General features: G+C 35.8%; 1 protein-coding gene across 2 annotated transcripts; it reads left to right on the top strand.

The window, feature by feature from the left end:
- Positions 1–80: 80 nt before the first annotated feature.
- Positions 81–25781, top strand: LOC584818. Of its 2 annotated transcripts, XM_030974100.1 has the most exons (14): positions 81–189; positions 2264–2918; positions 5492–5675; positions 6414–6538; positions 7214–7240; positions 12511–12759; positions 14536–14629; positions 15362–15521; positions 16308–16460; positions 17042–17145; positions 17866–18027; positions 19124–19233; positions 21451–21550; positions 22340–25781. In XM_030974100.1, exons 2-14 carry the CDS (start codon positions 2746–2748, stop codon positions 22619–22621), a joined length of 1923 nt encoding a protein of 640 aa, XP_030829960.1. In that variant the 5' UTR covers positions 81–189; positions 2264–2745; the 3' UTR covers positions 22622–25781. The 2 variants fall into 2 exon arrangements, with proteins under 2 accessions (XP_030829960.1, XP_030829961.1); XM_030974101.1 differs by lacking the exon at positions 12511–12759 and having other exon boundaries at positions 22340–22958.
- Positions 25782–25800: the final 19 nt, after the last annotated feature.

The following is a 25800-nucleotide window of genomic DNA, read 5'->3' as shown; positions in this document are numbered from 1 at the left end:
ACCACCTGCACCACTACCACCACCACCACCTGCACCACCACCTACAAACCACCCACATTCGCTTTCTCGCTCCGCGCACCCTCGTTTTGAAACGCCGCGCGCTCAATATGATAAACGATTCATCATGGCGGCTCATTAAAACACGTTCGTGTACATGGCAACGGAAAGACGGCTGTCGTTTCTATGGAAGTAAGTTCTCTTTCACTGCTTCTCTTTATCATTGCAGCGAACAAAATACCATTAATTTTATGTCACATGAATAGAGTGATTCAAAGTTCGAATTCATTCGACGCTCTGAAATTAAAAAACATAATCTTGACAGCGGATACGTGCTTTGATTGAGGTTTATTGTAGTGCAGAGTTCGCAGTGGATGTCCATAGTGTACCATGAAAGCAGTGGGGCGCGGCCGGCAGCCTAAAGGCGAGCGAGAGCCTCGTTCTGCCGGCGAGTAGTGCTATACCGTGTGACGATGACGTGTGAGTCGAAAGAAAGTTTACATTCAGAAATATGTCATTTGTTTTAAAAGTCAGCTATGAACAAAAGTTTATCATACATGTTTTGAAAGAGTGTTATATCCCAAATGGTTTGGTATCATTTTTGTGTGGTATGTGTTTACGCTTATCTTTGGAGTTTGGATGAACATGAGGCATTGTAATTGTTTGCGAGAGTGCAAAAATTGACTTGCTCAAAAGTATTAAGGTGAGAGAATGGATTGAACGTATCAAATGAGATGCATTGCATATGTTTTTGCAGAAGCAAAGTCACACACACACACGCACAACTTTTCTTTGATATTTGATATGTGTGGCATTCTAATTTTGTTAGGGATGTTATTTGAATCTGCAAAGACCGAATTGATAATAGGCCTACCCAATTGTTTATTCAAACATCACATAAGCATTACTGGCGCACATCAACTTTTGCACTCTCTACAATGTCTCATGTTCATCCGAGCGTGAACACATACCACACACAAATGATACCAAATAATTTTGGATAAAACACTTTTTCACAAGATGTACATGTATAATAATTTACTGTTCAAAAATGATTTTTAAAATAATTAGCAATTTTCTAGGTGTAAACCTTTTTTTTTACTCACACTGTATATTTAGCTGCGCCGTCTTGTGCTATATAGTGCTATCATACTACTGGCGTACACTTAATGCCTTCTTCCCCTTCTTTAGTTTAAGTTGAATTCGCAAAAATTGAGTGTACAATACATGCTCAGAAGTTATCCTGAAACTCTCAGTCAGTCACTGATTTGTTTCTGTCATGTTTATATTTTTTATTACAAAAATATACATTGTTCAGCAGTTTGGTCGGTGATGATCCCTGGCCGTTCTTTGAGCTACATGTACACTCGAGCTCTCTCCACTACTACAGTGTAGATATTTAGGTTCAGGAAATTTGGACCCCATCATGCCTTGTTGTTCAGTATGGTTGGGTGACCAAAGTTCATCAAAAAATAAGCGATCCATCAAAAATATGGTAATTTCATAATTTGCAAGGCAAAATATCATACAAACTTTGGTTACCCTTTGATACATGTACATGTACATGTAGGTCTATAAGGCCTAAAAAAAAAAGATGTTGTATCGCCCTTTGCGACTGACCCAAAAATCTTGAAATCCACGGTCCGCCTTTTAATTATTTTTAAAAAAAAACTTTTTTCAGAGAAAAAGAATATTAGAGCATCCATTAATAAGAAAGATTTCTGACCGACTGACCCACGTTTTGGCACTTACAGGGGCAATACATCTTTTTTGTTTAGGCCTAAGTGAGCCCAACTTGCATTTTTGTCCTAATTCGGAATTTAACCATCATGCAAAGTTACATTATGTGTGTTCGAAGCAGAGAAACCTACATGTACATGTACATATTTAAGGTTTCAGAAAAGTTTGACAAAGCAGAAATTTGTGAAGTTTCATGAGATTAAAAAAACATTTTTTGATAGTTGAGGATCATTAAATCAATATGGAGAAACTTCCTCTGGCAATGCTGTTATGTGCGCTGTCATACATACATATATGTAGAAAATTCTCCATTTGCTTTTTGTCCAATTGCTCAAAGTTCCCTTTACATATTGTTGGAAAATGTGTTCAATTTATTATCAAGTTTTTCCTGTAATATATTTTGATCCGCTTCTCCTCCAGCTTACTCTCTTTGATGGTTTTATTCCAAGATTTGGCATTGACTGGATATTAGTTTTAATGTTGAACATTTCTTCCTAAACTTCATCTTATTTGTTTTTCATTCAAGAACTCCACACTGATCAAGTACTCTGCTACACCGATGGAAAGAAAATACAGCAACACAGGTGTCAAAATGTGAAGATGACAAACCATACCGACCTCTAAGCAACCTTCAATTGCAACTCTATAACATTAGAAAGACTGTGCTAGAAATGTCTAAAATTCCAAGGAGAAAGCTGTACAACATGAAAGAATTTAACAACTGACTGGAGATGAAACACCCTTGGTAGACTTGAAGTTTCAAATATGAAATAGTGGAATAAATAACCACTAGATGGTCTTGTAGACACATCTAAAGTGTCGCAGCTAATACCATTGAAAACTATGACTAAATGATGCAATATTGTGAGTGAACATACATCGTGCCAATTGAAAGTCATCTATGCAGTCATTTTTTATGAGGACAAACATGAACAACATTCTAAAACATATCTTGCCTTTAAGTTTAATACACGTACAATGTTTAAAAGAATAGAATAGACTCTCATCATGAGCAACTTCAATACGCCGGTGCCCAATGCCTCTCGTTCGGCGATCTCTCTCGGTGGTGAATGGCGTAACCGAGATCAGATGGAGGCCAACAAGTACAAGATGAGCGGCTTGACGATCATTAATAAAAAGAAAGCGGGGAAGGCTGCTGCAAAGGAAAAGTCAAGACCAAGGTAATGATAATAATCAAGATAAGAGAATGATGATTTAATTTGTAATTTTGCTTTTTCCCAAGGATACAAAGTACTGAATATCATGGCTACCGTGGGCTACCATGATAGGGCACTTGAGTACTCCAAGACTTTTCTTGCTCATGTGTAACCGTTTACTTCACCTGGGTCAAGAGTGGCAAATGTCTTGAGAGATCACAAAGCGCCATATCAAAATATGGAAATCTATATGAAACTTAGAAAGAGCAATTTGTTTAAAGAAAAAGTTTATGCTAGGGTTAAGGTTGTAACATACCGTACATGTACATGCAATTATAATGTGCAGGATTGTACAAGTGAGAATTTAAAAAAATTTACTTTATTCTGATAATTTGATGAATTGAAGTCTGTATTCTAGTAGATTTTCATTTTGATCCCATAAGTATTGACATTTCATAGATGACTCAAATCCAACAGAGTTTATGTAAAACCTTGGGCATAGTGACCCTCTGAAATATTAATTTGGATTTGCATTTTTAAAAGGGCTTCTATTTTGCCTTTGCTCAAAGGTACATGGTGTTCTTTGATCATTAAGATAAACAAAATCTTAACTTTGTTTCAGTTCTCTCTGTATTTTTATTGGCAGTTTTATTACACAGCCAGCTGATGTGCTCTGTTTGTTAGTACCGGTAAATGTCTGCCATTATTTGGATGGAATATCTTTGGAAATCAGCTATTGTCCACTATGAATTTCATCATTATTTTTTGTTTGTAATCTTTACATGATAAGCTATTGATCAATTTAATTGAATTAAAAAGCAATTACACTGTAGCTTAAAATGCGCCAAAGTAAAAATTACGAAAAGCAATTACATGGTACATTGTACCATGTGGCATCTTAAAACTTAGTTTAAAAAAAAAACAACCATGTTTATGTACATTTTTAAATACTTACCATACACTTTATTTGTTAAACATCATTTTACATAAAGCATAGGCAACAATAATTTGACTAGCATTTGTTATACAATTTGTAAAAAGATGAATATATATCCAATGTACAGTGTACATGTACCTTCAAAATTTTTGAAAACAAATTTGCCTATAGTTACAGAGAACTAAAATTAAAAAAAAAAAAAAATCAAATGTACAGGTGTAGATGTCAAATTTGATGAATGATGCCTTTACAATTTTTTTTTCTTTTCTCCAAATTATTTGTTTAAAGAAAAAGAGGGAGAAGAATGTTTGTGTGTGATTGTATGGCATTCAACGATTTATCTGTGGTCAATTTCCTTCAACATCTGAGTCTCTAACTCCAACCCTAGACCAAATACCATTCCTATCCCTATAAACCCCTATTTCCTATAACTTAAAGCCCAATGCAATTTCAACCGTCCTAACCCTAGACCTTCAACAAATACAGCCTGGAGCAATGGTTGCTGGAGCAAATGTCTGATCATTATATTTAAATAGAATGTCTCAGATGAGCTATACATTATATATTACCAGTGTATTGTGTACATTACCCCATTTGCATGCATACACAAATACAATAAGTTGAGATCTTCCTTTTCAAGTGTTGGGCAAAGCTGCAAGTCTTCCTTGTTCAGGGCTACAATAAGTCGCCAACAAAAGAAAGGGGTACTGAACTGAAGGCCCTTTTTGTTTGTCCACACTTTTGTTTAACGAGACACTATTGAATTCTGAAGAGCATGTGTTTATTATGTTGTTGAGGGCACTCTATAAGCTGGTGTATTAGAATACAAGTCAGCTGAAAAGCGATCAACATGTAATATCGACCCACTGGACCCACTAGGTGCCCTTTGAGTATTAGGGAGTAGTCTATTCTTAAATGATGAACTCTTTATTAGATGCTTGGTTTACATGTAGATATATTTTTTCTTCTGAATATGATGATGAGTTAATTTCCAATTCATTTATTTATTCTCACGTTACTCTCGTAATAAAGATGAAGGTTTATTTTTTCTTCCTCCTGAAGAAACAATCTTATTATTTTTGCAAGATGGCTACCACATTTATAATGACCATTGATCCACAAACCAAATAATCATTATTGACAAATTCCTATTGAATGAGTCCAATACAACTTATACAAGATGATACATATTATAAGTAATGAGATATTCTCAGCATCAACTGCCGATATGTAATTCAAGCTGTGAACTATATTGTGCAAAGTATTTAGATTTTGCCATATTCACTTTTGTTAAAAAATCGATCTTTCAAGATAATAACTTGTGAAAGTTGGCAGTGTGTTAACTCTTGTCTTATTGATAATCTTGTAGAAGATCTTGTAGAGATAATCCCGATAGCAGCTATCATACAGCTAAACTGGGATGTCCGTGCAACGTGCTGGCATAGTGACAGTGCATGAAGTAATTCAAAACAGTGAATGATGTCTATTATTTACAATAAAACGGTGGACGTGCAAGTACAAACTGAGACTTTAAGTTTCAAATGAATTAGATTTCACTTTTCTTTTTACCCATAAAATATACAATCATTTAACAATTTTGATTACCGGTACAGAGTTCCTTTGAATTTTATACACTTTTCCACCCTTTTGTTTATCTTAGATCCACACCCACTGCTGAATTTCAGGAATGGGAAGATGGAGAATCACCCAAGAGTGCGCCCCCAGGAGGCAGGCCGAGATGTGGGAGAGTCAACGAGGTGGAGTCCCCGGAACCCACAGCACGCAAAACACTAGAGAATCACTTGCCATTGAAGAAGTATGGAAGTGCTGGGAGACAAGATGATGTAAGATGGGTCAAAGGTCATATGACATGGAGCTTTCACTCTCTGTTCTCCCCCTTTCTCTCTTTTACTCTCTTTCTTTATTTCGTTTTCTCTAACTCACCCAATCACTTTGTTTTCCATCTCTAGCTGTATTCCTGTTCTTTCTCAAATGAAAGAGAGAAAGAGATAGCAGTGGAAGAGGGAGAGAGAGAGAGAAAGAGAAAGAGAGAGAAAAAAAATGGGAGAGATAGTGGGAAAGGGATGGTGGGTAACTTGGGGGAGGGGATGTGAGGGGGTAAAAGGGAAAAAGAGCGGGAGGGTAATTATAGGGTAGAGAGGAATATAACTGGAGGGACTGATGAGATTGAGAGGCTGGTGAGAAAGAACCTGTGGGGGCAGTGGAGTATCTTTGAAAACTGGTCATAGTACTAGTTTACTCACATTTCCCCCTTCTTTTCTTGTAATTATGTGTTTTGGCTATACATGTAAATCAAAGCTTGGATCAATGTGGAAAATGTAGCTTAAAGCCTATCTGCACTAGTTTGGCTAGGAGGGATTAGACCTCCCTGCGTGGTCACTGACAGGTAGTTATCTCATTGAATCAGCTCTCAATTAACATAAGTAAAAGGGGACCATAGGGGATCAACAGGTACCATTTAGGCTTTGTTGGCCATATAGAGGGCGCAAGTAGCTACAAGTTGTGCAGTGGGGCTTTAAAATATAAATAATTAACACCACTGTAATCTATCATTTTTCCAGAATGGGAAGCACTATGACCTTGGTCCTGGGATGACGATGACAAAGTCAAGAAGTAAAGTAGCCGTCACCATCAGCACTGGGGGAGGAGATACACCACCTCCTATCATCAGGAGATATGCAGAATCGTAAGTTACAGTTGACTCTTGTCTGTTTCAAGAGTAGTAAAGCTGACAAGGATAAAGGGTTTGAATAAAAAAAAATTGCTGTTATTGTCATAGTCATAGAGAACACAATTAGTAGCAGGTTATGAGATGAGCATGCTCACGAAAGAATAGGGTCCATATATCATTATACTATATGGAAGTTCATGTTTGGAGTTAAGTCCTATAGAAATATGCTGGCTTCCTATAAAAGTATTGAAATACTCTCTGTTTGTCTTTATAACAAGGAGAAGAAATAGACAGTTACAACAGATGTTGGAGGTTTGGTTACAATGTAGGTCGAATAACCCTACATAATCCAGTAAATGAAAGAGAAGGCAAGCTTCAATCATTTTATAGGAACATTCAATCGTGACACATTTCTTGAAGACTCAACATTACTAATTATGATAATGGTTGTGTTACGTGGTGCAGATTTGTATATTGCAATACTTTTTTTAGATATGAAGAAATGTACAGTAGACTTAACGGTTGCACCATGTCAGAGAGAGAGAGGGGGGGGGGGGGGATTGCGGAGTCCTGAAAAGGACTGTCTGTAATCTTTCTCTCTTCAGTGGGAAGAAATGCTTTACAATGTACATGTTGTAATACTTGTTTTTATTTTTTTCTTCATATTTTTATCCCAATTTCTCTTTTTAGAACACAGCCTGTTAGTGACCCTGCAAAGTGAGTATACAGCAGTTTGTTGCATTTTCTTGTCCTAAGCCTTATACAAATAATTTGAATCTGACTTGGTTTGAGGACAAAGAGTCATTAGAGTTTCATGGAACTGTAAGTTACAGTTGCCAGGTACAACATACTTTCAGCCAAATAAATGTCCAGACATTTTGGACTTCGGCAATGATTTTACTCAAATTTGAACACCAGTGAAGCAATTTTCGATAGCTGAAAAGTTAATCAGGATTCAGAAAATATCTTTATCTTCCTGTAATCTCTGTTTGTTTTGTCCTCAAACCAGGTTTCAATAAGATTCATCAGGCCTTAGCATTGTGTTGGCTCATAGTGTTTTTTTCCTTGCTTTTTCAATGAGCATTTTATTTTTGTTGAGCTGCATTGCATTGATTGACAAATGAACAGAGGGCGTTATATTGGAATGTAATGTGAATTTTGATTTCTGAGTCCCTTTGCTAAGAATTTGGTACTGCATGTTTTTTAATTTTTGTTTGTTAACTTTTAATGAGACTCATAAAGATCTTATAGTGAAGTTTATCACATAATTATAGAAAGGCGTTTATTATGATTAAAGTAATTACAAATCATTTAGCAAGTAGTAGTTTGTCATATTTCTTTTTCTAAAGCCAACTATCATTGCAGAATGAATGCAAATCGAAATAGGAGAACAACAGTAACAATTGGCAGATAACTTTTCAACACCTTAATTTCTATCCACCTCTACAGTTGTAGTAGCGCACATGTATCTTATATTATCAAGCTTAACAAAATGTAGTCATATTCATAATCCTGTTCTTTTACAAATCTTTGTGGAAAAAGTATTAATTTGCATGCTGATGTAACCCTCGTCATTTTCTATGCATGAATTTATTTTCACACCTCTTTTTATGTTTTGCTTTATTGTTCTTTCCTTGTGTTTGTTTTCTGCGTTGATTGTTTGCAGCAAACCAAAGACATAACCCCCAATCACAAACCTACGGACGGGGGATGGGAAAAGGGGTTGAGAATAACATGTAGATGTAGATAGTTTCTCTAGTTTTAGGATATATGCATAATTTTTATTAGTTATACTACCTGATTATTTTTACAATCTCAGATGAAAAATGAAAGGAAAGTTGGGCAAGATTATCTTTACTCTATTTATGAAGTATTTTCCAGCTCCGAAGCCATCAGTATTTTACTTACCGGTATTTTGTCAAAAATATATCAGGCAACCTGGAAGAATTATGAATGAAACGAGCACTGTTTGTTTTTCTTTATATGATTGTAGCTGTATTTGTATTAAAAGGCCTAGAAAAAGAGACCCAAAGTTTAAACCCATTATTTTATTCAGTGCAAGGTCATTTTTAAGAAGTTTGCAACATATACATCCAATCAATTTTTCTTTTGCAGTGTATTTCCAAGCATTCCTACAATAGATATTTAAACAATGAAAACGTTTTATTAGGACACTTTTAGAAAGCATTGTTGAAGAATATGATTTGGTCAGGCATATGTGATGTGTTTTTATAACAGGCTTAATATTGACTAATCTGAATTGTATCAAACATCAGGATTACGATTGGGAACGGGTTCAGAAATGTGTCTATAAATAGAATTGGGATGTTTAAATTTATCAAATAATTTTCTCTGCCCCACTTTGTCCTTTAAAAATCCACATAATTTATGTGCATTCAGATTTAAAATGATTAAAATAGTTAAATTTTTTTGAAGAAATTTTTGTTCATGTAGATAAATAATGTAGTTAGAACCATTGAAGATTGTTACATATCAAATATGATTCGATGATAGATTTCTACGCAAATTTTTCTCTGTCATCTCAGTTTTATATTACATGACAATTCTGTAAATACCAGGTGTTGGGATGGTGTTTGGATAGTGTTAGCATGGTTAAAGGTGATTGATATATTTTAAGGGAGATCTATACTTATTTTGATACTGGGAGTGTGATTTTTTGGTTAGTTTAGTTGGAATAATGTTTAAAAAGCATTTTGTAAGAAAAAAATTATTTGCATTGCTGAAACATCTCACTCATAGATGTTTTGATGCAGGATATAGCTTGGTAATTAGGTACATGTAATTTTTGATTTTTGATTTTCCGTAACATCTCATTTTTTGATAACTCTGAAATGCCCAAAACTCAGATATACATGTAGATCATAAAAGTAGGTGGATTTTAAGGGATGTTAGATACAAATATAGATTTGAAGACCCCCTGTTGAGTGTTTAGCGTAGAAGGAGTGGCTTTGTCATCGCATCGCTTGGAACTGATCCCAAGTTAAGATCAAGGTAGTTACCTGTGTGGCATGGCCCGCCTTTCCTTTTAGATTAGAACTGGTTTGCTGTCCTGGGCCCTGTTTCACAAAACCTGTGATTACGAACAAGTTACAAAAATTGATATAAATTATGAAAGAATTCAGCATTTGATTGGCTAGGTGCTAACTTGTCAAAGTTTGCTGAACAATGTCATCATTGATGCACCCGCAAGCCTACTGTATAATGTCATCATTATAATCATTTTTTTTTTTAAAGTTGCTTATAAAGGTTTCTAAGTGCCATAACAAACAAAATACAGTGATCGACAATTACATATATTCAACAAAACAGAAAGAGTTCTATGGCACATCCAAAATTTGTCGTAGGGTCTCTGGAAGTTGTTGTTAGCAAGAGGTTTTATGAAACAGGGCCCCCTGCACTTTAGGTTTGTCTGTATCTTTCCTCTTGTGTCACCTCCTGTACCCCTCCCCTCCTGTACCCCTCCCCTCCTGTACCCCTCCCCTCCCTTCCTCTAATGTACACCCTATCCAGCACTACCAACCCTCCCTTGCTTTCTCCTTAACGCACCCCTTGTAAATCCATCTTGGACATGGGCCTGAAACCTGATAGTGTTTAAATAAAGCACTAGTATGCAAGTTTACAAAAACATTAACCATTAATTTGTATTTTTGATTTTAAACTTTTTTCTTTAAAATGGGAAAAAAATTGATAAATATGTTAATTGAATTGATCAGAATGGCCTATAAATTATTTCAATACTTGGCTTATACAAGTCTAAGTTGGCAAAAATAATCATGTAAAGCATTTAAGAATCTTTGAAAATTCATTGGGGTGTGTGCAAACAAAGATGCACAAGAGCTTCTGCAAGAGATCTCAGTTTTCTCAAAACAGTTAACTGACTACAGTATTTTTTGCCCTTTTATTTCATTATTTCTCACTTTTGAAATTTCACTGAATTCAGTTCCATTAGAAAGGCATGATTTTATCGCTTTCTTTCAGTAAATGAAATGGCATTGAAAAGAGAATGATACGATACCATGTTATCAGCAAAATATTGACCACCCCTACCCTTAACAGGTTTGTCCAAGGTATTCTTATTAGGTATTTTCTTTCTTATTTCCCTTCTCGTTTTATGCACCTGCATGCATCATCCACTTCTTCAACATCCATGTTTATAACCTAATAATTTTAACTTCCTCCCCTAATTAACTTTGAAATCAATTAAACTCTCGGTTTGTGATTGGTGGGTATGTCATGGTTCTTAATAAGGCATGTTATGATCGGTGGCATGCCCTTCTATCCCTCTGCTTTTTGCGAACTTGATATGGAATTTATTTTCATTTTTACAAATGGTACCAAATAGGTTAAGCAAAGCTCACATTCTTTAAGAAATAATTTATACTGTTTGACATTTATAAAACAATGTAGCTAACTTGAAATTGTAACAATACGTATAAAAAGAAAAATATCAATTTTTCTTCTTTTTGATTTTTTTTCTGGTGTTGCTTTGTATTCTCTTTAATTGTGGAATTTTCCTTTTATTTTCTTGAAAATATGTGAAGCCTTTATTTTCCTTGATGTGGCTTGATCTGCTTTCATGTGCTTCGTTGTTCCTGTATCATATATTTTGCTGGATTGGTGCGAGGGAATGGTATCATGATTCTTTGGTGTAGACTTTACAGGATAATGTAACTGGTATGCTGAGCTTGAAATTATGAAATAATGTACATGTATGTTGATATTGTTGTCCCAAGTAGGTTTCGTGGTCTAATGTTGCCAATTTACTGATGGGTAGTTAACAGAGGAAAGTGATGCTGAACCTTTGTAGCTTACAGTGTACAGGCCATCCCTGTAGACCATCAGCCCTTACGACCGATGGCCAACAGCATCGACAGCCCGTAAGACCATGTTGATCTCCAGAAGCCTCAAACATATTTTTCGAGCTAGACATAAGCCTATATAAAGAGACCATCACCTGCCTTAATTGTCTCATTGTTCAGGGTTGTTGTCTTGTCGAAAAAAGAAAAGAAAGATGAGGACCTGAATAGAGCTAGCTGCATGACCACAGATTTTTAGTCCTGCTCAGAGCAACATGAGTAAAGCCAATAGACCGGTTTACTACCATATTCAAATTTGATGTATACTTTTTAAAGAAAGGTTGTTTTAGACAACTAGAAAGCTTGCTCAAGGGTTGCCGGACATAGCAACACAAGATATGTGCAGACTGGATTCCAACCAGGTATTGTAGTTCATCCATTAACAACGGGTTAATGGATTACCTTGCTACAGGTCCCCAGGAAAAATTACATCATCAATTGAATATGTTTGTAAGCCCTTCTATTTACTTCACACTCTGGATGAGTCATAACACATCTGCATGTGTTCAACTATAATGGTCTTATTAGGCGACCCGGCTGCCTGACCAGGGTGGTGTTTCACAAAGATCCTAAGTCGAACTTAACTATAAGTTGGACTTAAACATTATGGAGAGCCATTAGTGCCCTTGAAATAAAATATGTTCAAAAGTGAAAATTATTTTAGACTTTTTATAAATTCCTCATCAAGAACATGAAATCTCCTTGATAATAGAAAATATAAATGATTGGAATCAACATTTTATGCCTTTTAAAACAATTTTTACAAAATACTTTCATAGATGCTAAAGGCTTTCCATAATTGTTAAGTCCAACTTTGGATCTTTGTGAAACACACCCAAGGTGTAATGATGCAGATATGATGTCACTTCAAAGTCCACGTCTTCATATGTCTCTTCATTCCCTAGTTGTCATATATATCCTTACAAATATCTTTATTCAGTAAGTGATATGTATGCCTACGACTTTAAAGACACCTTTGTTATTTTTCATACCTTCTCTCCTTTCCTAACCTAACCCTTCCTCATATTTCCATAACCCAAACACTTTAATAAAACAAAAATCAATAACTTTCCCATACTCTTCGATTTGACCAATATCTACACAATGTAGCTTAATGCCTCAATTAATGGCTAATTCAAGAGGTTCTTTAATAAGCGATGGAAACAGTAAACATTGGTCAGACAAAAATCCCTCAGGATACAGCTCGAATCCCCATTTGGGTAGTAGTAGCCTGTTCCCTCCCCATACCCACTCCCCACACACATCCCCTACCTTTGACAGAAAGCTTGAGACCATCCCTGCCGGGATGACCTTTATGGGAAGGTCATCCAGCCAGGCTACTATTGCAATGTCAGCTCAGTAAGTATGATATGTTATACATGTGGGCATGAGCTGTCATGAATATGCATCACATTGTCTGATTGTGGCATATATATCTTCACTCGACTTGTTCTATGTGCAAATACATGTTGCTTACATTGGCAATTGGTCGTATGAATGAGCATCATACTCGGATAGGGTGAAGTGGGGCTCTTGTGATATTTGAATCTCATTGTACCGGTATAAATGTCAATGAAGTTGGTCTTTTGCATCTACATGTACATGTATATAATTGCATGAGCTTCATGAATATTCAGTAGTTTGCATGTTTTGCATGATATATTTGTGTTTTTGTTTGATCTGCTACCCTCTACATGCTTTTTTAAAACATTTTGCATCATCAAGTATTATTGGCTGGGTTTGACTTGTCATCCGAAAAAAAAAAAATAGAAATCATCACCATTAACTGTCGTTAGGACTCGATAATGAATAAAATATGCATATCTTTGTAACAAAGAACACTAACTAGAGCAATTTGTTGTCAATTAAACACAGAAGCTTGTCAAGACTTCATCTAGTTGCAGCTATGGAGATAATGGTCCTGTACATATACAGCTTTGCACATTACTAACTAAGTAACGTTTCCAATTCTCAAAAATGTTTCAAGATAATTTCCCCAATATTCCAAGGTAATGTATTTTCTATTTTTCTTATCCAAGTAAAAGGGTATATGTAATAATAATAATAATAATATTGGATATTTATATAGCGCACATATCCACCCTGCAAGGTGCTCAAAGCGCTCCAATATTACCCCGACTCTGCTAGGCTACAGATTTCGGTGCTCACAGTATTCAAGGAATTCCTTCCTACCGGTACCCATTTACTTCACCTGGGTGGAGTGTGGCAAATGTAGATCAATGTCTTGCCAAAGGACATTAGTGTATAGTCCCTGGATAAGTTTTCTTTGCTTTTTGATATTTGTATTATGCATTTTTACTTCTCACCTCATGTAAATCATCTTTTCGAATTAAGCACATGACCTACATGTCAGTGGCATAGTTTTGTTTTAGATCATATACATGTATGTAAGCTTTGATTTGTCCCTGGCTTAAATGTTCATGCTTGTATCCCCCACATCTAACCATCATATTATGAGATCCACTGCATTGTGAATTTAGTATAGCCAGATACATTTTCTTCTAAAGAGGAGATTATACACTGTATGTTTTTCTTTGTGAAGTAAATAATGCATTTACATCAAAGTAATTTTGTTATATTTGCTATATTTTTTCATCAACACTTTGATCATGAATGTATCACGTTGTTTGAATCAGTCGCTCATTTCAATGAATTCATACATTTTACAATTGTGTTCATTATAGATTGAAAGTTTGTAATATTTGACCTATTTATACCTTAGATTTTGGTTCATCCATTTATAAGCTTGAGTGTGAAATCAAAACTGATTTGTCACCGTGTGCATCTTTTTATTGCCATTTCACTTTGCGGAACTTGTTCATTAAGCAGTCAAATTGTGCATTTTATATTTAGAAGTAATACTCTTTACCTTATATTATTTTTGCTTCCTGTCTTTTTAAAATTATAAGTAACATTTCCTGTCCCATTGGAATTGCCCATATCTGTTTCAATTTTGTGCTTACAGGTAACTCAAGTGCCTGTTGAAATCAGTACTGTTGTAAGACATTAATGCATGAAGCATAAACTCAATCATGTTTTCTTACTATGTATACCTTTTGTGGTTTCTGCTTCTGTTTTCTTTCGTTTACATGGACAATTTTCTATTTGTTGCAGAGATGCACTCATAACCCAACTACAACAACAAGTCTCGGATCTTACCCTGTATCTGGAAGAAGAAAGGCTGAATCACAAGACTAGCAAGGAAAAGGTCAGAATGAAACAAAGCATTACTTAAGAACTTCTCTCTCAATCTCATCTGGATACCGGTAGTAAAAGTCAAATCATATGTGTACCCATATGAATGCATGTGTCAATGTTCATTTGAATTCATTTACAATCAAGGTAAAGATTTTAATAGAGTTCTTGCTTCAAATCTTGTATTCAAGGTCACATTATATGATTGTATGTCTCTACAGTCTCTTTTATTAGCTTACCTCATCAAACGTCATGTGATTACGATTCATAATGGAATATCATCACTTTGTAGGGTCTTGCTAATTTTGGAAATGGAAGAAAATTATCTGTCAGATATATCTTGCAAAAAAAAATACCCATCAAGCAATGTCACATCACTATTCTCTAGCCTCCTCATTTATGGAATTTTAATAAAGTTCCTTTGAGAAAATTATATGAACCGTTAATAATAATTATAATAACCTACATGTAGGCTTCTATAGCCCATTCCATCTTGAGAGAAAATAATGCGCTTTACAATAATAATACAACAAGCTTCAAGACAGACGAGACAATTTGCCAATGCTACCATTCCTGTCGGTTTAAGCACATATGATTCTTCAGGTAACAGACAAGTACAGGTTATTCACTCAAAATGATCATGTACAATTTATCAGAACACAAGGGTTTTCAAAACTTGAGAGCCATCATCACCATATTGATTTGAAAAATTATTTTTTAATTATTTTTTTTATCATTTCGTCAGGCTGGAAACTTACTGAGGGAGAAGCTAAAGGAACTTGACAGGAAACACACAGAGAAGTTCCAGAAATACAAACAGGACCAGGAAGAGCAGGTGGCCATGCTGAAAGAGGTCCAAGCCAAGGAAATTAACCATATCAAGTCTGGCAGTGAGAAAGCTCTTGGTGAGTGGGAACATGCTCCAAGCCAGCTTTTAGGGCCATACTTTCCAAAGAGAAACAATGGCCCTCATGTGATACCCTTAATCCATTGTCTACTGTATCTTCATATTACCCATAGCTTTAATTCAAGAACTACCCGCTTCCAGTAGGCAAAGGGTTAATTTGAGTAATATCATAATCGGGAATATGCACCAAGTCACTTTTAGGACCATACTTTGCCAAGAGAAAGAAATGTCACTCATGTTATACCCTTAATTTGAGTGGTGTCACATGCATGTGACCTACACAGGTTTCACTTGAATTCCTGTTGTATAAAGAAGATAATTACATTAGTAAAAGTCAAAGTGTTTTATATTATGATCTGTGAGGCACTTAAGGCTAGGTTTCACTCGAATTCCTGTAGTATAAAGAAGATTATTAAATTGGTAAAAAGTAGAAGGGTCTTTAAATTATGATATGTGAGGCAATTAATTTTCTTGTTAGTTCAAGATATGTCTCCTTTTCAAAAAGGGAATAAAAAGTTCCTATTGGAAGTTGGAACTGCCTCCTTTATCTACCATAGCTGCTTCAATTTCTCAAGATAACTGACGTGCTACAGGTATACGTGTAGCTTACCGGTAAGCATATGTGTGGAGCCATTTGTGGAGCGATGAGCATATACAATAGGGTAAACTTCGAACAAGAAAATTACTTATTCTATCCAGTAGACAGGCACCTACCACAAATGCAGATCCTGTGAAAATTGCTAAAAGATACCACTTATTTTTATTCATATTTCTGTATAAATAGCGAGGATGAAAGGAGAATTGGAGTTCCTTCAGGGTGCCTTTGAGGCCTACAAGAGAACCTTGACGCAGGACATGGTGGAGAAGTGGACCAAGAAGGAGAGTGATATGAAGCACAAGTTCCATGAGGAGATGGAGAGAGAACTCTCAGAACAAAGTAAGATATCCCTATCATATACCCCCTGATCAAATGGCGCAGACAGAAAGAAAAAAATGACAAAGAGAGAAAATGAGAGGAAAAAGTGGGGATGGGAAAGAGAAGGTAAATATAAGAGACTATATAAACCTACCCCTACCTGAATTAATGGCCATGTTAATTTTAATTTCATGCACTAAGTGTTACTGTGCCCCCTCAGTCTTTTGGCCCATGGTATGCCTCTACATGTGTTTGAAGACAAACAACTAAATTGGCCTGTGGTTTAAAACCCTATCTAGGGTTCTCGTAATTGATGATTGATATCTTACTGAAAGACACTGGCACATCAGTTTTGCTTTTGACCCGAAATGCCCCTGTCACAAGACCATTGCTTTTAGCAATTACCATCTTGCCTCCTGCAATTGTAGATAAGCAAGATTTGTGCTTGTTCCTGAAGCCCTCTCTCAGGAGTACATGTACATGAATGTTTTCAGTAAATAATATTTGTATAATGATCTGAAGATGCAGTTATCATTAATTTATTCTTTACATTTTACTTCAAGAAGTAATCCTTGACAATGTGTATCTTTTCCTGTTTTTAGGGGTGGAGATGCTTGAGGAGAAGATGATAGAAAGGAATGCGTTGAACCGTGAGTTCCAGAAACAGATGCACATGCTGTCACAAGAACACAAGGAAGAGATAGAGGTAAGACGATGCCTTCATCAAAGATGGGACTTTTTCCATCATGGTTAATAAGAAGACATTTTATTTCTATGCTGTGGGTGACAAATCCTGCCAGAAATCCATTGATGAGTAATGTTTGTGGACTAAGAAGCCCCCCCCCTTTTTTTTTTAAAGAGAAAAGCAGTAACAGTTTCCTCTATCTTTAAGTATGTATTGATTAAAGATATCTCATGTCTTATTTATCAGTGAAACAAAGCATATTTAATTAGATAAAATAGTCTAGGAAGTTCAAGTTTGACAATTAGGAGCTGGGAGCTGAGAAGAGGTTAAGGGATATAACTTTAATTCACTTTGACCTAGCAGGTGACATTACACCACCTTCTACAGCTCACCTTCTCTAGCTAACCTTCTCATCATACTGTACAGAACCCTATAGAGAGCATACCCTCAGTTTAAGTTTTGTTCAGCCACTTTTTTATGCACTTTTGTTGGACTAGTGCTCATTCTGACATGCATGGTCTCTATGGTTTGGATGTGGAGGAGAAACCCTCTAGGATTTTGTAATATCAACTTCAATTCAGTGAAAACAAAACGAACTTAAATTACATTGTATACATTGATGTTTAAGTCATTATCAGAATCTTCTAGATACATTTACTACATGAAATGTGTGCAGATAAGATTTTCCTGTCTTGTGTGCTGGAGAAAGAAGTACCAGAATTTGTATTCTTTGCTTTGTAGAAACTGATGAAACGTTTTGCTGGTGCTGCAATGGATGTGGAAAACCTTAGGAAAGCTCTGGACCAGATCAAGACACTGCGAGCGGAACTAAACAACTCCCTTCAAGCTCTGGAAGACAGCAGAGAACAAGCTGCCTCCTTCAAAGGTCGCTTAACAGAAGCTGTAAGTATTTCCTTCTTTTTGTTGTTATAAATGCAGTGAAACCTTTGTATAAAGACCTCCGTTTGGAGACGAGAAAAGTGGTTGTAGCCACCAGTCATTTCAATGGCATGGGTTCAAATCCCACTGCTGCCACCATGTTTCAATATCGCTTTAGTAGCATTTTTAAGTGTCACAAAACAAAAGATAATTCACACAGCTCATGTGTTTAATAATGTAAGAGAGTAATTTATTACCAGAGAGTCTGTATGCTGCCCTCTTTTGATAGCATGGGATCAAATCCCACCGCTGCCACCATGTTTCAATATCGTTTTAGTAGCATTTTTAAGTGTCATAAAACAAAAGATAGTTCACACAGCTTATGTGTAGTGTAAGAGGGTAATTTATTACCAGAGAGGCTGTATACTGCCCTCTTTTGATATGAACATTATAAGTGTTTCTTTTCTTTAAAATCTCATGAACAATATTGTCACAGCTAGGAAGGTAATCTATATGTAGAGGTTGCTGTTGTACATGCTTCATTGGGAAGCAATTTTTGAAGGAACCTATTACTGTGGTCTTTATAGCCAGGTGGGGTTTCTTTACAGGCGCTTGCAAAGACAGGCTTGACTGCAAGAATGAATTGAATACAATATTGATTTCTTGCATAGTCCTCATACCAATGTTGTCAAGGTAATACAATAATTCCCAAGCGCTAGTTGGCTACCGATAACAGTGGTCAGAGCCTTCAAGGAAATCCTGCCTTCCACCTGGATTGAGAGAGGCGATTCCAGATAGATGTCTTGCAAATGATTTCTCGCTACAGCTCAAACCCCTGTTCTTTTGCATCCCCAGTGTTCAAACCACTTCTGTTAGAGCCCATCTGTTCTAGTTTGGCCAGAAGGGATTAGACCACCCAGTAAGGTCACTGACAGGTGGCTTTCTCATCAACTCGGCTCTCAATTAACATAAGCAAAAGAGGATCATGGGGGACCAATGGTCACCGATTAGGCATTGTTTTCTATATAGAGGGAGCAAGTAACTACAAGTAGTACAGTGGGGCTTTAATTAGCCAAAAGTATGAAGGTGATGTATCTCTGTTCGTTATTTGTCCTTGCAGAAGATGATGCTGATTGATTTCCAGGAGAATTTCAGCGGGAAAGTGGATGAAGTAGACGGGAAATACAAGGAGAAGATTCACCTTCTCATGAGTGAGAATGTAGAGCTCAGGTAAGTCAACCTGGCTGTAATGGCCACTTGCCCTTTAAAGCCCCTCTAAAGTGTTGGGAGCCCCAACAATTTGATGGAAAAATTGCGCTTAAATTGTACCATAATGTGAAAGTGGATGTCAATTAAGACACATTTCTTCAAGGATTTTCAAGACAAATGTGTGTGAAGTTGAATATTGATACCAAAAAGGTTTTCTGCGTACAACGGAAAACCCAAATTATGTATTCTTTTATCAATATTTGTCTTCAAACTCATTTTTTGGGTTGAAATCTTTGCAGAAGTGTGTCTCTTAAATGGCATCCTATTTCACATTGTGATACAATTTAAGTGGAATTTTGCCATCAAATCTTTGGCGAATTTGGGGCTCCCAACACTTTAGAGGGGCTATAAGGTGATTTATTTGATTTTCTGGAAATAGATGTCACATTTAACTTTCTTTAAAAGAGGGAGACAAATATATGTACTGGGTAAAGCCATTGAAAAGGAGAGTTTGGCCATCTTGGTTCGAGTTGGGCACAATATGGCTAAATACTGCTTTGTTCGGCAAGCACAAGACAAACAAGATATGCCATGTTGTGACCAAGTGAAAGCAATTTGGCCAAACTCCAATTACAAAACAAAATTACACGATTTAAGAAGCTTGTAACTTGTTATTGATAGCAAGTTTTATGAAACAGGGGCCCTGGTACCAAGGTTGAAAAATATCTTCATTTATAGTTTGAGGTCAACCAGATTATATCAGTTTTTGATTTGAATATGAAAACTATCTGTAATGCATGTTGTAACATATAAAAACTAAAGAAAAAAAAGGTGAAGATGTCAGGTTTTACTCACGATTTTACCGGACTGCTAATAAAGCATGTATATGCTTGTAAGTAAATAACCAGGGGACCGACGGCTTTACATCTCCAAGGGACTTCGTAAAGAGGAAATATGCCTTACCAAAGGGCATTGATTTGGTTTCGAACCCGGGACCTCCCAGTTACAAGACCACTGCTCTACCACTGAGCCATCGCCCCTCCTCGAGTCATAGTGGCTAAAATGAGCAAAATATGATTTTACTGCCGGAATTGTTAAATGGCCTTTTCTAATATACTTTTTGTCAAGCGAAACCAGCATACATTTACCTACAAGGGGAAGGCAAGAATATATGACACATGGGGCAAAATGGGATTTGACAACTATAATGATATTCTACATGTATAAACACAATGTACATTTAAAAAGCTGTATTTCTTCACAGAGCATGATATTTGTTACAATATTTTTCTTATAAAGACATAAGCAAAGTTTGGATGAGGAAAGGGTTCCAAGGTAAGAAAACTGGTATCATTGTTTTAGGGGTTTAAATGGACAGATATGACATTAGCCACTCTTTAATGCTTCAGGATTTAATGTACACCCTGGTGATAGGAAAGTGGGGAAACAAACTTTTTTGGTATGCACTGGTATAGAGTAATAATAGTGTGTGTGATGTGAAAATGGGACATTATCTGTATTATTATTTTATTATTTTCAATCACAAAGTTTGGTTTATCTAAGAATATGAAAGATAAAAATGTCTTTGAATGCAATTTCACATGATCTTTTATTCTTTTCATTCAGGATATATATTTTACTGGGGAATTGTGGTTGGTTTTAAATAAACATCTCTTTGCTCACAAAACAGTTTCTCTCACAAACCATTTCTATCACAAACTTGAATACCAGTGAAATTCAACACTGGCATAATGCACAGGGCCTATACAAAACTTTGGAAATATAATTTGGAAATACCACATCTCATCTCTCACTGTTTATTTCTTTACTCTATTATAGGAAAGCACAACGGCATTATTGTATCCTGATACAGTACAAACACAGATTTTATGGGGTTCTGATTTCTAAAAACACTTTCATTCTGCAAGATGTATTTCAGTTTCAAAATGATACTTTGGGAATAATGTAACATGAAATGTGATTGAACTTACCACCTAATATTTGCTCTCCATAATATTTGCTCCCCATAACCTTTCAGACTGCAAAATTTCCATTTGTTTGCATGGATCATACCAACTTTGAATTTATAAGGGAGGGGGGGGGGGGGGCACAAAAATATAGAATGCCTCCACCAGCGAGGATGGTGCTGAAGGAAATAATCATTAGTAAATGGTCATCCATTTTATCCCTTGAAACATTTTGTTGATATTGGATTTCTTTTCTCTTTTGAACCTACAGGAAACGCTACATGCAGAAATGCAATGAGCTGTTCAATGAGAAAGCTAAGACAGAGTATAGCAGAGTGGAAAAGGTCATGAACACTAAAGAAATGATGAAGGTAGGTCAGAAATTTATTCAGTCATGGTACGTTGTTAGTACTTGTCTGAAATATTTGGTCAGGCGTATCTGGTACCACTGTTAGTGAATTCGACCAGATTCCATGTACACCTGTATGTCTCTGAAACAGAAATATTTCAGTTATTATTATTGAGCTTCAGTCTTTGGACCAGTATGCATCACCATCCACAAAACATGATTATATTCTTTAAACAAATAACCTATTACATTGAGATCAAACTTAATGTATTGATTAAATTAAATGTTTATGGAAATGCCCTGTTTTTAATCTTGTCCGCATTAATTTGTTTCTGTTTATGATTTTATGCAGCTGTTTTTACTAAATTCATAATGCACGAGCAATGACAAAGAATGATCGGACAATCCATTGAATGTTCACTGAATGATATTGGAGAGGCAGCCACTTTCATATTTAGCAACCTTTAAGGAGAATATTGTCTTTTGAGACTGGAAGGCTAAAAGGTTGATCAAGTTGATCTTCATCTCTCACAAGCAAATATGCCATACATCAGGGTAGACTTTAAAGCCCATCTGTACTCATGGACTCAGCTCTCAATTAACATAAGAAAAAGAGGATCATGGGGGACCAACAGGCACCGCTTAGGCATTGTTTCTATATAGAGGGAGCAGGTAGCTACAGGTAGTGCAGTGGGGCTTTAAGTAAGGCTGTGATAGTCATCTGCTCTATGTATTTATCTCTGTTGATTCCAGTCATAGCAACCAAACATTATTATCATTATATCATGATTCATCATACTCTTGTCTCCAGATGTTGGTCCATGTCCGGAACCGCTCCAACGTGAGCCTGGCGTGCTCCGACCCTGCAGCCGACGCCCAACCTCGCCTCCTGGTGACGCGCCCTGTCAGCGCACCCAGCACACGCAAGGAAGCCAAGAAGGCCCACCGAATGGCCGGCGAGACGGACCATCTCTCTGGTCCTGGCCTTAGAAGACCTCATACCACCATGGCCGGGACAAGACCAACACCACCCAAAGAGCACCATGGACTGATCGATGCATTCGGGAGTGCACAATCCTTGCAGTCCTTATGAGTTTGTTAACATGTTCCTAAATGTAAATCCTTTACCCATAGACTTCTGCATTCCCTTAATCCCATAAGCTTAATACAGAGACCACTCGGTTCTTGTACGCAATAGGTTAATGTTATCTGCTATATTTTTTCACTCTAATCACAGCATTTGTTTTTCTTCTAAGAAAAAAGAAAAATCTATTCTGCTTCCTTTGAAACAAAAGACCAAAGTAAAAGAGACAGTGCCTATTGTCAGGTGCTTCACAGATGAAAATATATATGGTGCAATTTTTTCCATTTCCAGTCTATTTTGACTCATTCTTTAGCTGGGAAAAACTGGTAAAGATCAGCTTCACGATGCACTTTGGTACTGTTCATATATTTGCACTTACATTATCAGGAGCTTATCCACAGTTAATATGTGTTAAGATTTCAAATCTCTATGATAGGAGAGAGCTTGGTTATCTTGTGTCAAATTTCTTGTTATAATCCGTCCAAAGTGGCTGACCACTTAAAAATGCCTTGAAATATTGATCAAGATACCAAAGTCCAGTTTGAAATAAGTGTCATGTTTGACGTCCTTTTTATATAAAAAGCACCGATTTATATAAAGTATTCACTGTTGTTGTTTTCTTGCTGTTTATGCTTGTTTTGTCAGTGCAATGTTTGAAGTTTTATTGTTGTATAGTATTATATCAAGGTATGACATGTACATAAATGTATCACCGAGATTGTATAGTATTAGTGTTTAGGTCACTGTTGGTGTAGACGAATCTCCTCCCCCTTCCCCTGCTCAGATTTCTATTTTCAAATACCGTACACATAATAATAGGTTGATCCAATTGCTTTTTAATAATTTGACACGTGCAGAGGAAAATGATTCATTGAATTGCGATGAATTTAGTTAAGAGTGTAAGGCTCCTTTTAATAAAATGTTTAACATTTTCACACCAGTTTCGCATTAGGGTGGTATTCTGAAAACGATGTTATCTTTTATGTTAGTCAAAGTTTGTTAATTGTCATAACCAATCTAAGTTGGGACAAATCATTGGTTAACTGATGTATATCTATGTCTATATAAATATAGATGTTTATCTATGCGCTATATAAATATCCAATATTATTATTATTATTATAATTAAATTAATTCCAACCAAGAGGTACAGATTGCCAATCTCATGGCTCATTTTGCAGGAATTGAGATTTCCTTTGAGTTTTTTGGATGCCAACATTTTTATTGACTATTGCATTCATGCAGAATGATACTGTATCATCAATCATAATCATTTTAATATGGAATTAAATTTCAACCACAGAAAAGATGTGAGCTGTAGGCATTTAAATTATGTACTACTTAGCCCATTATATGAAAAGATCTTTAGACTATGCAAATATGCAATTATATGAACATGTCTTTCAAAAAATTTAAAATATCTGTTATATGTATTATCGCATGGTAATTGTGTGTGCTGTATTGACATGTATAAAAATTCATTGTTTATTCATCTTTTAGAGTTTGGTCATACACATACATGTACCTTGATAACAGAATGTGCATGTATGTATGAGCATTTAGTAAGTTTTACATCATTTCAAATTCAAACAAACATGTTTCAATATTTCTCACTATAAAGTGCCCTTCTCCATTTCATCTACCGTAGCTGTACAAGTGTCAGATAAAACTAAATTTACTTACAACACGCACCTTTTAATTCCATGTTCTAGTTCATAAAACAATCCATATTTTATGAATGTGTAAATGGAACACATTTATTAAGAAAGTCTTGAAAGTGCTGCAGGGAAATCTGGTTGTTGAAGTTTTTTTTCTTCAATTTTTCTTGTCATTGTGGTTATTTTAATTTAAACTCCTAATTACTTTCCAAACAATGAAAATGTTCCATGCACAGTATTTCTTTCCAATAGGTCTTCATTTGTATATACAAAAGTGTATAAAGATACAATGACTACACTTAGAATGCCCGATCTGCATATACTTTTGCTTTATATCACATTTGCTTTATATTTGGAGGGCAGATTTATATTTTTGATTGATTAAATACCTCACTGTGAGGGTATATGCATGTTTAACGAAGTTTCTATAACTCATTGGCTTCCCTTCATACTTCTAATGGAGTGCATGATAGATTAACAAACGGGTAGTAGTAATTAGTGGAAAGTAACATGCATGAATAGGTCAGAAGCGTAGGCAGTTTATTGATGCATGTGAAACATGGTAAGCTTCAGCAGTAGGACAAATTACTGAATAGCCACACTTAGATTACTTATACACTATATATCATAAAATCAGAAACATTCGTATGCATGAATCTTTTGAGAATTTTGGAAGAGTTTGAGGTTCATGAATATTCATGCCACAAAAAGCTTGATTGGGAACATCACCAAATTTATATTTTCGTATTGCACAAAAGTTTCTTGCTGCGAAAAAAACCTGTCCTTAAACATATTTTTAAAGTTTCATGTCACAAAAGTTTCTGGTTTTATAGTTAATGATATACAAGGTGATGCTTTTATCGCAGTGTAAATTGAATATTAGAAAAATTAGGGAAAATTTCAGTTTAAATGAAGTTTGAAGATTCCATGTACTGTATGCCTCTAAACCATGTGATCAAGGAGGCTTGATGGCTCAGTGGTAGAGCAGTGGTCTTTTAACCAGAAGGTCCCAGGTTCAAAACCAAGTGGATGTGGTGAGAGATTAATCTTTAATTACCAAGTCCCACACATACGACTTTTAATCCTGGTTCATAATCTACAAGCGTGTGCTTGACTGGTTTGAAACGTGAAATAAATCACCATTAATTAATGTGTTGGATTTTTATTTAAATTTCTCCAGTTGTTTATGCCTTGGATCACATATCTTCAATTACAAGTTGTAAATATCTCCTGATTTAGTAATGTTACTAAAAAAGGGGAAAATACATCACAGGTCATGTAAGATGCCATTCAGAAAACTTATCAGAAACTGAAAATTAGGCTTGGCAGTAGAGAAATGCATAAGGAGTATGTACAAGTCTTATGTTATTCCATGAACCATCAAAAAGAGGAAAATATGTCAATCGTAATCATCCGTTTCTGATTGCATCTGACCTTCGGGAAACAACTTTGAATTTGATTTGAATACCATATTGGTCAATAAAGAAGACATGCATATGCTTATCCATAAATACAATCTTTATCAAGTGT

Source organism: Strongylocentrotus purpuratus, unplaced genomic scaffold, assembly GCF_000002235.5.
Source record: "Strongylocentrotus purpuratus isolate Spur 01 unplaced genomic scaffold, Spur_5.0 spur5_scaffold_7, whole genome shotgun sequence".
Classification (NCBI taxonomy): domain Eukaryota; kingdom Metazoa; phylum Echinodermata; class Echinoidea; order Camarodonta; family Strongylocentrotidae; genus Strongylocentrotus; species Strongylocentrotus purpuratus.
The sequence above is the reverse complement of the archived record's forward strand: the minus strand, read 5'-3'. Positions and strand labels throughout refer to the sequence as shown.

What these genes read in the sequence shown, in the direction of transcription:
- LOC584818 (XM_030974100.1), top strand. Translation starts at nt 2,746, where the DNA reads ATGAGCAACTTCAATACGCCGGTGCCCAATGCCTCTCGTTCGGCGATC. An exon ending in AAGGTCGCTTAACAGAAGCT is followed by an intron (nt 18,028 to 19,123) that starts GTAAGTATTTCC and finishes TTGTCCTTGCAG; the next exon opens with AAGATGATGCTGATTGATTT. An exon ending in AGTGAGAATGTAGAGCTCAG is followed by an intron (nt 19,234 to 21,450) that starts GTAAGTCAACCT and finishes TTGAACCTACAG; the next exon opens with GAAACGCTACATGCAGAAAT.